This window comes from Phyllostomus hastatus, unplaced genomic scaffold (genome assembly GCF_019186645.2).
Source record: "Phyllostomus hastatus isolate PE091 unplaced genomic scaffold, TTU_PhHast_1.1 phas_scaffold_182, whole genome shotgun sequence".
NCBI lineage: Eukaryota > Metazoa > Chordata > Mammalia > Chiroptera > Phyllostomidae > Phyllostomus > Phyllostomus hastatus.
In genome coordinates this window covers 10803510-10816109 of record NW_025334013.1, presented here as the reverse complement: position 1 = coordinate 10816109, position 12600 = coordinate 10803510, and the positions used below count along the sequence as shown (strand labels likewise).

General features: G+C 57.6%; 1 protein-coding gene across 3 annotated transcripts in view; it reads right to left on the bottom strand.

Annotated features, from left to right (window-relative positions):
* Positions 1 to 12600, bottom strand: part of PAX7 (paired box 7) — a 96302-nt gene that overhangs the window by 79542 nt on the left and 4160 nt on the right. For 2 of the 3 annotated variants that reach the window (XM_045859440.1, XM_045859442.1), the window contains exon 4: positions 12092 to 12220. In XM_045859440.1, the coding sequence (XP_045715396.1) occupies positions 12092 to 12220 (129 nt within the window). Of the gene's footprint in view, positions 1 to 12091; positions 12227 to 12600 lie in introns of all 3 variants that reach the window. The other variant, XM_045859441.1, reaches the window with a different exon arrangement.

The following is a 12600-nucleotide window of genomic DNA, read 5'->3' as shown; positions in this document are numbered from 1 at the left end:
CAGGATGAACAAACGAAGGGTCAGATGCCTTCAAAGCACTTCCGAGTCATCCCACCAGGACTGAGACCTGAGAGCACCCCTGTTTTCAAGGGGCAGGAGATAGTTATGGTTGGGGGAGGGGGCACGATGTCGCATGCCCTCACCTGCCTCCTTTACACCTGGATGTTGCCACCATCCCCGTTAGTCATCACCTAAGTGCCCCCCCAACACACACTCTGTTCCCCAAAGCTGCCTGGCCTCCACCTGGGAGGGGCTGGGACTCATTCAACAGCGGCTGCTGGGTACCCGGAACCGGCTCTGTTCCGGCCTTCGGCCCCTGCCTTCTGTTGAAGGCGGAGCTGCCCACAGGGGCCACTTTCTTCTCTCAGATAAGGGGGGATGCTGCGTGTCGACCTTTGGTTGCACACCTGTCCTCACCCCACCCCACCCCAAGTCGGGTGGTCACTTCAAGAGCTGCAGCCCCCATTATTTCTCAAGTCGGAGGAGAGTGGCCTCTAGAGGGAAAGCCACCTCGGGGGAGACGGGCGTGGAAGGGATTGGAGAGGAATATTTATGCCGCCTCCGGGGTGCCCTGCCTGTGATGTCATTATGTTGACTCTGGCCCACGCGCTTGGAAGTTGTCATCCGCGGGGCCGTTTTGCAGACAGGGACACTGAGGCTCTGGGGCTCCGCATTCCAAGCTACCCACGTCTTTCAGGCTGGGGGTGGAGCTTCCCTTTCTCCTTCATCCCCACCTCCCTGCCCCTGACTCCAGCACCTCCTCCAGAGCATCAGGGAGGAGTCGCCACCACCCACCAGACATCGCGGATAGCACACCCGCAGGTGGCCGCAGCTGGGGTTTTTGGAGACATCTGGACCCAACTCCCCGGGAAGGGAAGGCCTAGGAGCCAGGGCCGGAGCCCAAGTCACGAAGCACTTAAGCACAGATAACCTGCTTCCGCGGGTGTAACTTTCTCCTTTCTTTCACCACCTCCTCCCAAGAAAGTCACCAACTCCAGGCAAGGGCGAGCACCGGCTCCCCTCCCCCTCCCCTCCTCCAGCAGGCCGCAGGGGCAGCTGACCCAGCAGCAGCAGCTCAGCAGACGCAGCCCTCTGCCAGGGCTGGCTTCCCCTAGCCCGGAGCTGGGGTTTTGTTGTGGGGTTTTGTGCGTCCCGTTTTGTTCCGTCTCCCCGCCCCTGCCCCCGTCCGCTCCCCCTCCGGGCTCCCAGCGCACCCGCTCTTGACTTCATCCACTAAGTCAATAGCCCGGGCGCAGGCGGCCACTCCCCCGGCTCCCCCCCGCCCCGCGCCGCCCCCCGGTTTTCTTCTCGGGATAATGGGGGCTCTTTGTGGTCTAATCAGCCTCCTGAGGGGCCTGGAGGCCGGGAGCGCTTCCCCCGCGGCCGTCGGTGAAAATGAAAGCGGGATTAGGCCGGGGCCTCGGCCCACAGCATAGTAAAGCGCCACCAGGCATTCGCCCCTTCAAAGCCCCTTTCGGGGTTTGGTTACTTTATTTCTAAAGTTGTTTGTATTTCTAAAGTGGCCATTGAGGCGCGAGCGGGGACTCGGCCGAGAGGGCGGCGGGGAGGGGGGCGGCCGAGGAGGAGGAGGAGGAGGAGGAGGAGGAGGAGGAGGAGGAGGAGGAGGAGGAACTCTCGGAGCCTCCCTCCCCACTCCTAGGACCCGCCGGCCGGTTTCCAAAGCGTTTTCTGGGTTCTCATTTCCTCCTGCGCGGAGGCGCGACGAGGGGCCCTTACCCCGCCCCCCCAGTCACCAGTAGGGAAGCTGAGGCTCCACAACAGAAGATGGGCTCCCCAGATCCAACCCCGCCGCAGCAGGAAGGGGGAAAAGGGTTTTGTAAAGAGGGGCGATGCAATGGGGCGCGCGCTGCGGTCCTCATCCGCGGCTCGCAGCTGAGCGCGCCAACGAAACCGCTCGGGGGGTCGCCTCTGCGGACCACGGAAGGGAAGGTCCCGACCCAACCCAGTTTGACCTCCCGAGGGAGAGACATTTAGCCCCACTTCTCAAAGAAAGTTCTAGAACTCCTTTTCTTAGGGTTCCTTCCCAGCGCTTCCAATACATCCCCCAAACGCCGTTGCAATATTTCAGAATCTTCCCCATCGCCCACAATGGGAGCGGGCGGGCAGAGATCTCGAAGTTCGGTATTGGCCCGCAGTTAGAAAGAGACGCGGAAAAAGCGGTCTCGACTGCGGCGGGGGGCAAAGAGCGGAGGAAAGCGGTTTCTCTTGGTCGCGCCCTCCTCCTTCCACTCTCATACTTTAATGTTTCTTTTTATTATAGGACTTTTTTTTTTTTGCCCTCGGAAGGGTGATTCTAAGCTCAAGAAGTGCAGGCCAGGAGGAAGTCCCAAGGATGAGGTGTGTGGGTGGGTGGGTGGGGGTCTCAGGGCAAAGCTGGGGAAAAGCCTCCTGTGTCTGGACACCAGGGGCGGGTGTGGTGCCCGAGGTCACAGCAGCAGCAGAGAGAGAAGGTTCTTCTGCAGGCCTCCGTGAGGAAAGAGGGGGCGCCAGGAGACTCCTCAGGGGCTCCCCATCCCTATCAAGTCCCAGTTGTCGCTGTGGAGACAAACTAGCGCTGAATCTTGATCCTCGTGTCCGTGCAGCCCACATCAAGCTAGTGCGGACTCCTAGGACCAGTTTCCAGGCAACCAGGGCTTGACCCCAGACCCGCACTCTCCCCGCAAAAGTATACACTGCACACCACCCACTCATACACTCTGCAAAACTTCGCCCGAACGTGGCCTTCTCTCCACCTCCCCCAGTCACCCAGAGACTCTCCGTGTGAACCCGGACCCGCGGCCCCAGCAGTCCCTCTCCACCTGTCCCTCGAGCTGAGGCTTAGGACCTCGGAGAGGGCCCCCCGGAGCAGCCAGCTGCACACTGGTCTGGGGCTCCGCTGTCATCTGGGCCCCACCGAAAGGACCCCAGGAACATTCAAGGTGGAGTTTTCCAAGCTACAACTTGCGCCCGAAGCCCCACCCCTTTTTCTGTCGCGCCTGCAGCCTCTTTGATCTTAAGTCTTTTAGGGATTCAGACAAAGAGGGCAGTCAAGGCGAGAGGCTCCGGGGACCCGCGGCCGCCGCTCCTCCCTCCTCCGCTCGCTCCAACCCGAGGCGCTGCGAAGTCCTGGCTGACGCCTGCGACTCCCGAGGTCAGGCTGGGGGCTGCCTGCCAAATTCAGCCGCCGCCCCAAACACATCCTGATGTGCTCTCTCTCTCGCACACACACACCCCCATGCACAGACACCCGAACACAGGGACAGCTCGGCAAGGAGGCAGGCCCTCTGGAATACCCGGGGAAACACCTCACAAACACACACTGGGCCGTCTTTTCACTACAGGCGTAATTTCCGCAGCTACCAGCTGGCTCAGGATGCCATGAAAGCAGGAACCTTTCCGTCTCAGGTATTCCTGGACACGTAACACAATGCCTGGCACATAGTAGGTGCTCAGCAAATTTTTACAGAATGAATGAAGAAATTTGAGCCCACTGGAAAATCTCTTGTTTTCTTTCCTCTCTCTCCCCTCCCTCCCTCCCTCCCTTCCTTCCTCCCTTCCTTCCTCCCTTCCTTCATCCCTTCCTTCCTTCCAACAGACAAAAGGGGAGGTCGGTACTTGTACTTATCTTTGCACGTAACAACCCCAGAAAAGACCCTTCCAACAACCAAAGGAGGGGGGTGGGTGGGGAGGAATGGGCTGGGCTGTCCTTTTTGGAAAGGGGCAGAAGCAGCAAGGGCTGAGGGCAGACTCTCGGCCTCATAACCACCCTCCCAAACACTCCATCCATTACCTCAACAAGGGCTCCTGCTTCTGGAAGCAGAAGCTCCCTCAAGAATACTAGGGTCACCAAGAAACATGCTTATGGGGAGTTCTTAATGGAGTGTGGCCCCTAGAAGCCCAGAGACCCTGTTATACTGTTTGCAAAGTTCTAGCTTCGTGAATGCCTGTGAATGATCAGTTTCCTAGGCGTTATCAGTTTCTTGGGTTTTTATTTGATTCTCACAGGGGCTCAGGGTTCCCCCTGCACCCACCCAAGAATAGGCATCTTTGTCTAGGCCCCATTCTGGGGTTTTTCATGGGAGGAAACTGAGACCCAGAGAGGTTGAGTGAGCCCCAGATTACACTGCTAGTGAGGGGATGAGCAGGACGAACATTAGAACGCTGACTTCCTGGGGTCACCACAAAGCTCTTTGCCCTTCCAGAGCCCCCCTGCCTCGCACAGCTGGTCTCAGGTGGAGACAGGGACAGAGGGCCCTCGAAGGTCGGAGTCGCCAGGAACCGGTGGGTGTGAACGCCACCCAGCTCAGTAGGAAGCCTTGAGCTCATTCGGAGTTGTAGCCTTAACCTTACTCACCCTGCAGTCTGCAGCATCCAAAGCTGGGGAATGGGGATGGGGGCCTCCGTGCCATCCTTCCCAAGGCTGGCAACTTAGAAAGGGCCGTTGCAAAAACAAAACAAACCCAACCCAACACAACAAAACAAAACAAAACCACCACAAACCCAAAAGGCAGCGAGCTTCACTCTCTCTGCAGGGAAACCTGGACTGGCCTGTTTATTGGGCGAGGCTCTAAATAAGGGTTCCCGCCCCCTACATCCCCTCGTGCTGAGTCCCGACAGAGCCAGGAGCAGGCCAGCCCCTTCCCAGCACCTTGGGTCGGAGTGCGGAGCCGGGGCCTCCCTCCCACCCCGCTGGCCTGACTCGCTCGCCTCTAATTAAGCGGCGGGATCGCAGCGAGCCGCCGGGCCGCGCTGTAATATGATGAACTGCCTTTGTGCCGGTGTCACCGAAAGCGCTTTCTGATAAGGGGAAGCCACGCAGGATCAAAAGGACGACAGCGGTTCGCCCGCCTCCCGCCGCCCTCCGGCTTTGCGCGCTCGCCCTTTCCGCTCGCGCAGTCCCGCGGGCTGCCTCGGGGGCCCCTCGGCCTCTCCTAATCTGCCCGTCCCAGGGCCTGCCTTTCCGCGGCTCTGCGTCTTTCTGTCTTTCTTCCCGTTGCTCGGAGTCTCCCTTGACCCCTCCGCGTTTCTCGGGGGCTGCACACGCTGGACTCAGAGTCTCTTCTCCCGCGCTCGGTTTTTCTCGCTCGGAGTTTGCGCGCGCGCTCTCTCTCTCCTCCTCCTCCCTTTTGACTCTCTTCCGTCCCACCTCCGTGGCTCTGTCGGTCTCTCTTGGTCTCCACCCGGGTTCAGACCCAGCGCACCCCCAGGGCCCAGGGAACCAAGTCTCGGAAAGGTGCATGAGTGGACCGGCAGTCTCGGGGAAGTCCAGCCAATCCATTCATCCGCAGCAGGCTGGCAGAGCTCCGCGGCCTTCGCCAAGCCACCCTCACTGCGCTCCCCAAGGGACACCCAGGAGAGCGGAAAGGCTCCCTGGGGTGCCCTCGAGGGTCTCTTTAGAGTGTGACCTGGGGAGCACACAGCTTCCCCTCATACCTCCCGAGGCTGTGGCTGCGGCCAGAGATGCTTTTCCTCACCCCCAGGGCTTAAGTTCCAAGTGCAGCGGACCCCCCCCACCCCTTTGACATTAGCATCCTTAACCCCCTTCCTTTGGCTCCCGCTTCCCCTTTGCCCTCGACCCCTTCTCTTCCTCCTCCAGGCCCCGCCCCTCGCAATCTCCCAGCCGCCCCCCACCCCACACCCCCGCCGCGCTTTCTCCGGACTCCATCCCAGCCTGGCCGCCCCTTCCCCCCACTTTGTTTGAAGTTTTGGAGAGATCTATCTACTAATGGCGAAGTTTCCCCCTTAGGTCACCGTTCTGCTTTGATTCGATTTGGGAAGGCGAGTTCCCTCCCTCCCCCTGCCCGACCCCAGCCAGGGCCAATCGCTCGGGAGCGGGTCAGAAAGCGCTGACCCCATTTCCACCTTTTCCTCCTTTCAGTCGGAGTTGGGGGAAGGGAAGTCTCAGAACAGCAAAAACTGAGGGGGCATCCTAACCTCCCAATCCCCTCTCATCCCCATCCCCAACTGGGTTTCCTAATTACCTCATTAGTCTGGAGTGGGTGAGGGAGAGGAGCTGTTTTTTTTCTGGAATTCACGGAATGTCCCCCCCCTCTTGTCTTGGCCTTCAAGGCCCCAAAGTCCCTGGAGAACCTCCCCTTTGGGGTTTCTGTTCCACGTTCTTAATAGCAGGAAGGGAAGTCCACCGGGCACTGTCTCTTCTGGGGTGGGAGTCCCGCTTGGCTTTAGACCAGAGCTTCCAGAACCAGAACCAGAACCAGAACCAGGGGTCCTGTCCATTTCATGTTCATATCCTTAGACTCCCATTAGGTAGGGGTGAAGCCTCATCAGCTTTGCTGATGGCAAGTAGGAACCCCCAAGAGGCAACCTGGAAGGAAATCTCATTTGCTCAGCCCTCTCTCCCTCTATAAAACTATATGTTTTTTATACAATATTATTTATCTATCGTGTAACGTGTAACAACGATCACTTTCAGGAGTTCTTTTATTAAAAAGGCCCACGTAATCACCTTACTGCTCTAAGGCGACTGTTATATGTGCTTTAAAATCCTTCCATGTAAAATTCCACTGAAAAATTTGGAAAGCTGTGACCGGGGAGGGGGCGGTGTGGGTGGGGGAGGTTAATCCGGGTTTAACGCTGCGATGCTGTCTTAGGACCAGGGTTAGCCTGATTGCGTTATCTCTCCCCAACATTTGAGACGCCCACACTTCACCCAGCCAAATAGCTCGGAGAACAGCGCAGATGGCTGCCGTGGTCGCGCCTCAGGAAAATGTGTTATTAATATCTAAATAACTTCCCAATACTGTCTGGTAAATCTCTCCTCCACCGTTCCGAGTGATGGATTCGTTTGAAGTCTTCCCCCAGCCTCATCTTTTCAATGTCTCTCCCTCTCTCTTCTTAGCCAGGCTTATTTCAAACTGGTAAATATCTAATTCCTTTAACGGCTGGGCCGTGCACGGGAATCTTTTAGGTACAAAGGCCTGGAAACAGCCTGAGCGCAGCAGTGCGTGCCCACAAGTGAACAGAGAACTCGCGAGCCCGGGCAGTGGGGGACCCCACCCTGTTCAGAAATGTGGTGGGGAGCATGGAGTTGCGTGGGAACCTCAATCTGGGAGCCGAGCCCTTCCCTGGTGCGCCCCTAGGACCCTCTCATGGTTTCCCGCGGTGTCCCGGAGGTACCCCCACCTCCAGCCACCTCCAGCCACCTCCAGCCACCTCCAGCCACCTCCTCCCCCTGCCCCTGGCCCAACACACAGCGCTCCAGCGGCTCCGGTCCCTCACCCCACCCCCCGAGCTCCAACGGCTTCCCCGGGTCTCTGGGGCGGATAATTACCCTCCGCCGGCCTGTTCTCCCTTGTTTAAAGTTTGTTTTCTAAATGTCTATTAGATTATATTTGTTCATTCCCCCTCCAACCTTATCTCTTTCTGTCTCTTCTCTCCTGGCCCGTCACACTCGATTTAGGCACGAGTTTATCTGGCAAACAGTTTGCGGACTTTGTTATTTGCCGCGGGTTCTGGGGCTGGAGCGAGCGAGCGCCAGTGTTTGCCTTTGTAATAGTTATCTCATTGTTGTTCTTCCTTAGTCTCAGGTCCCTCCTCCCCTCTCTCTTCTTCGGTCGCGGGGGATGGATGGAGGGAAGAAAGGGGGAGTCTGTCTGCCCAGCTTGGACTCGCCAGGAGTCCCCTCCCCCGGGTTATCCCCCCGCCATCCACCCCCGTCACTAGGGCCCAGCGGAGCCCTCGCCCCGCCCTCTCCCCCTCTGATCGCACTGAATATCCACCACCCTGCTCTGCCTAAAGCCGGGGAATTGCCTGACACCCTCCCATTTTCCTCCGAGCCCCCATTATGCGAAGCTGATCCCACTCTGAACAGCTTCAAATCCCGCCTGGACTCTGTTTGATTAGATTGCCAACCCGGGGTAATCCTTTGATTTGGTGGAGTGTCAATTACCTTTCTCTAAACACACATTTACAGAGGAGGGAACTTGTTGGTTTCAATCAATGCAGATTGTTTCTTGATAAATGGGCTATCTTCTTCTCCTCCTTGCTCCCTCTTCCAAGGCCTGCCTCTCCCTCCCTATCTCTCTCTCTCTCTTTCTCTCTCTCTCTCTCTCCCCCTCCCCTTCCTTTTCCCATTCCATCCTATCCGGTAAACAATGCCCCTTCCAGGTGTGAAGCCAGGGGGAAAAAAAAAACCGTGTGGGCTGAGGGGAGCTGTGCCCCCCTTCCCCTATTCATTCGCTCCCCCGGAGCCTAATTAAATTTGGCAGGTCCTTGTACACACAATCAAAACAGCTTCCTCCTGTGTAGCAAACGACCGAAAACCGCATTAGCAGCTACCGCCGCTGCCAAATTAAATTGTTTCCCACCTCCTTTTACAAGTGTCTAAAACCGACACTCGGGGCTCTCCCTCCTTTCCGAGCCTTCTTCGTCATTTCCCACTCAACACCTGTAAGTTCGCTGCTTTAGAAACAAATTAAGGGAAAATGAAAAAAAAAAGATACCCACAAATTTGACACTCTCTCTCTGTCTCTCTCTCTCACACACACATCCCCTTCGACCAGACCTCAGATGATCTTTTACACCAAGGGAGTGAGCAAATTCTTTCAGATGGACTCTGGCACCACCTCAGGAAAATGCACACTCCTCTTTTTTAATTGTATTACTCCCCCCACTCCCTTTCATATTAGCTTTGACCCTGCTGGGCTCTCAGCTCTAGAGAACAACATGGTGACTGATCTGGTCAGTTTCAGATCCATGTGCCTGAGTTTGTACACCACCAGACATTTGAGGCTTTGGCGTTATTGTGTGTTACTGGTTGTCACTGCTTTTATTACCATGGTCGCTTCTTTCTTCACATTCCCTCAGTTCCCACCGAGGGGTGGTTTGACTCTGTGCAAACCCCTGTCGAGTTTCCTCCAAGAGTCTTCCTGGACTCAGGTTAGGAAAATCTTGTTCCTTTCCTTCCCCCCTCAAATCCTTTCCCTGTCGGGTCCCTGGCCTGTCTGCCCCCTGATCCTTCGAGAAAGGCTGAAGAGGAGAGAATCCAAGTGGACGGGGGCAAGGAACTGTCCATGGCCCCGTCCAGGGGAGCAGAGCATGGCTGGAGACCCTATCTGCAAGTGGTCTGTGAATTCTCACCACCAACAATCCTAATAACTCAGTCTTAACAAGGATAAGAGCAAAAAAAAATATGAACAGCCTCATGAATATCAGCCCAAGGGGAGCAGGAGTGAGCTGCTCAGAGATGAAAGTGCACAGAAATAAAAGCTCAATTTAATCTGCTTTAAAACCCTTCAACTTAACGTTTGTGCTTCAAACTCTGAGAGTGAGGACTGATTGCGGATAAATAGTTTCTTACCATGCCTGGAAGCTATTACACCCCTCTCCAACACAGTTTCCCATTCAGCAGTCCCAGTTTTCATTACCAGCTCTAATAAGTCTTAACATTATTAAATGCCAAGCGGACGATAGGAAAAAACGGACTCAGGGAGGGATCTCTCTTTAGCGCTTAAAGAGGAGAGCTCTTAAACCCCTGCTTTGGCGGCTCCCCGCCATGAGTGGGGCGACCCACGGAGCAAGCGTTTGTCAGGATCGAGGAGCCAAAACAAAGTTTGTGAATGTGCACCCCCTGTCCCCTCTCTGCCCGTGGGGCCTCTCCGCCTCTCCACACCTGGTCAACCTGGGCGGAGGTCAGGAGGTCTTTTCACCTTTAACTTGGCCAGGACACGGATGTCTTCGGCCTGGGAGAGCGATGAGAGGTCCCAACTGGGCAGTTCACTAGGGTGCCCACAGAGTGGCCCCGGGACCACGCCAGGCGCTGAGGCGATCTGCCCACAGAGGGGCAGACAACCCCACCGGCCCGCTGTCCATCCACACCCCTCCGCAACGACACACCGCGCACACACACGCTCTCACTTGCTCGGGACACCCGCCACGTACTCTGACCCAGAGGCCCCGTGGGCACACAGTCACGCCGAGAGACACGAGGGCCCACGGGGCCGTCTAACTCAGTCACAATGCCCAACGTGCCCACGGCCGCTCAGAGGCTGCAGAGCTCTCCGGACCCCGGGCCCGCGGCTCCCGTTTCCTTCCCTGACTTCGCAGGCTCGGGGCCTGTGCTCCCAGCTTCCCCATCCGGAGCTGCCAGGCTCCTCCTCCAGCCCTGCAGACTCCCTGGTTCTCTGCAGGAGAAACCTCTCTCCGGCGAAGTCGCCTGCTAGCTGGCTTTATAAGTCCAGACCTGCACCGGAAGCCCCCAGACTCCTTCGAGGCAAAGGGATCCCCCAAACCACACAATCATTCCATCCTCTTCATTTCCTTCTTTTCCCCTCAAAAGAAATTAATCTATTGTGCTTCCTTACAGACTAAATTGGGCATATCCCCGCCACCCCCCCACACATAGACACCTCTAAAATCTCTCCAAATAATACCAAATCTCGCACTTTACCCGGGCTGCCTCCCAGAAGCAGTATCTGCTGTGCAGCATTGGGCTGTGAAAGCTTACTTAAATTTTATGTCTCCCATCCCGCAAAGAAGTCCAACTAACTACCTTTTCAATACAGACTGAAATAAGGACTGGGTCCCCCCAACACCTCCAGGGGCAGCAGGACTCTGGGCGGTCCCGGGCGAGCCATGGGCTGCCGGGCAGCCGCACGGCCCCTCCCGCCCAGAAGCGGCCCCTCTGCGGGCCCCGCACAGCAGGGTGCCAGGCACAGCTCGCTCCTTTTCTTCCCTCGCCCTTTTGTCCCCGGTGGGACAGGGCTCTACTTGGGGCCCTGAATGTCAATAGCCTGCCCCGTCCCCAGCTCCGGGCTGCTCTCACGCGGGTCTGCCTCGGCCCCCTCCATCTTTCCCCCTCCGGCCAGGCCGGTGGGGGCTGGGCCCAGTGGGGCGTTGTCTTTGGAAGCGGGCTTTGCCTGTGAAGTTCATCTTCAAGTTTGGGAGAGGCCACTGGAAAGAGACCTGGGCTAGGAGTTCACAGGAGGCAGGGTGTGTGTGTGGGGGGGGGGCTCGAGAAACTTCTGCAGGGAAACTCGAACATAATGTGTGCTCTCTACAAGTTTCTGCACCTCCCCAGAGCCGCTGTTTCACGGGTTCGAGCGGCTACTGCCTCTCTTGCTGCCTGCTGTCTCCCTGCGTGTGTATTTGGGGACCCACTTCTTTTCCTGTGGGTCTGCGACTGTCTTCCGAGTCTACCTCTCCCCACAGCCTTAGTGAACGCACGCTGACCAAGTCTCAAAGACAACTGCGAGGGGAGGAGTTTCGGGGAAGGACTTTCCCTTCTGAAACTGCCCGCCTGGATCAAGGAAAGCGCGATCTGCCCCGGCCGGGCACGCAGGCGCTGGAGAGAGAAACGCCTTCCCTAGCTGGCCTCCAGCTGGGCTCAAACTCCAGCTCGCGGAGCGGCTGCACAGAAAGGGGGAGAGGGTGTGTGGAGGAGCCCCAATCTTTCTCCTTCCCTGGGATGGTCCTGCCCAGGCTCCGGGAACCTGGCCTCAACTCCTGGCCCCGTCGGAGCAGAGCACCTTAATAGTTCACCCATCTGCCTCCCCACTCCCATGCTTTCTCGGTTTGGGCCCTGGCAACGCGGAACCGAGAGTTTAGGCGGCGGCCCTCGCTAATTTTTATTGATTGCGGCGGTCAGTCAACTGTCAGGCGGGGTTTCAAGGGACCGTTTAGAGAGCGTGTGCGGGTCTGGTTAACAAATTCATTTAGGGAGCCGCAGGCCGGCTCCTCCTTCCTCGCCCCCTCCCTTGCCCAAGTTCCCTATAAATAATAGATCGACACAGGGACCGGCAGCCAAAACGCCAGCCCCGGAGGACACGTGCCCGGGAGTCCTCCGCTAGACCAGGCGCGCGGTCCAAGGGCACTCGGTGCACTAACCTGCAACCGAGCTCCCCAGGGACCTAACAGGCCATCTACGCCCCGTCTGCGCTCCCTGTCGCCCCGGGGCGCATCGAGGGGGTGCCCTCTGCAAACCCCGAGGGGTCCTGGCTGCCCCGGGGCTGCGAGTTCTCCCGATCGAGTTCTGTCCGCCAGTTCCGGGCGACAGAAGCGAGACACTGGCCTGCACGCCAGCGCGCGGGGAAATGCGGCTCCGCTGCGCCGAGGTCCCCGGGGCGTTCCCTACCTTTGTCGCCCAGGATGCCGTCGATGCTGTGTTTGGCTTTCTTCTCGCCGTCGTCCTCTTTCTTGTCCGCGTCGTCCTCCTCCTCTTTCTTCCCGAACTTGATTCTGAGCACGCGGCTAATCGAACTCACTAAACCTCAGAAATTCAAAGGCAAAAGAGCTAGTATAAGTCGTTGGGGCGAGGGAGCGCGGGCTGCCTGGGCCCCTGGAAGAAAGACCCAAAGCTCCTTCCCCCTAACACACTGCAGGGGCATTCACACCCATGTTTAAACCTCTGCACCTACTCTGAGGTATGAGTGCAGTCAGCCACCCATGTAGGGAAGCCTGATTCACACCGGGCACTTGCACGGTGGCCAGACTGGCAGAAACACCCACTTGTGCATTCCTTGCACATACGTGTACCCTGCACTATTACATACCCTAAATGCACTCACATCCGCACCCACTTCCCCAGAAGCTCCCCAGAGGCAGGGCCCCCAACCCCAGCCGCTGCCAGGCCACACTCAGGTG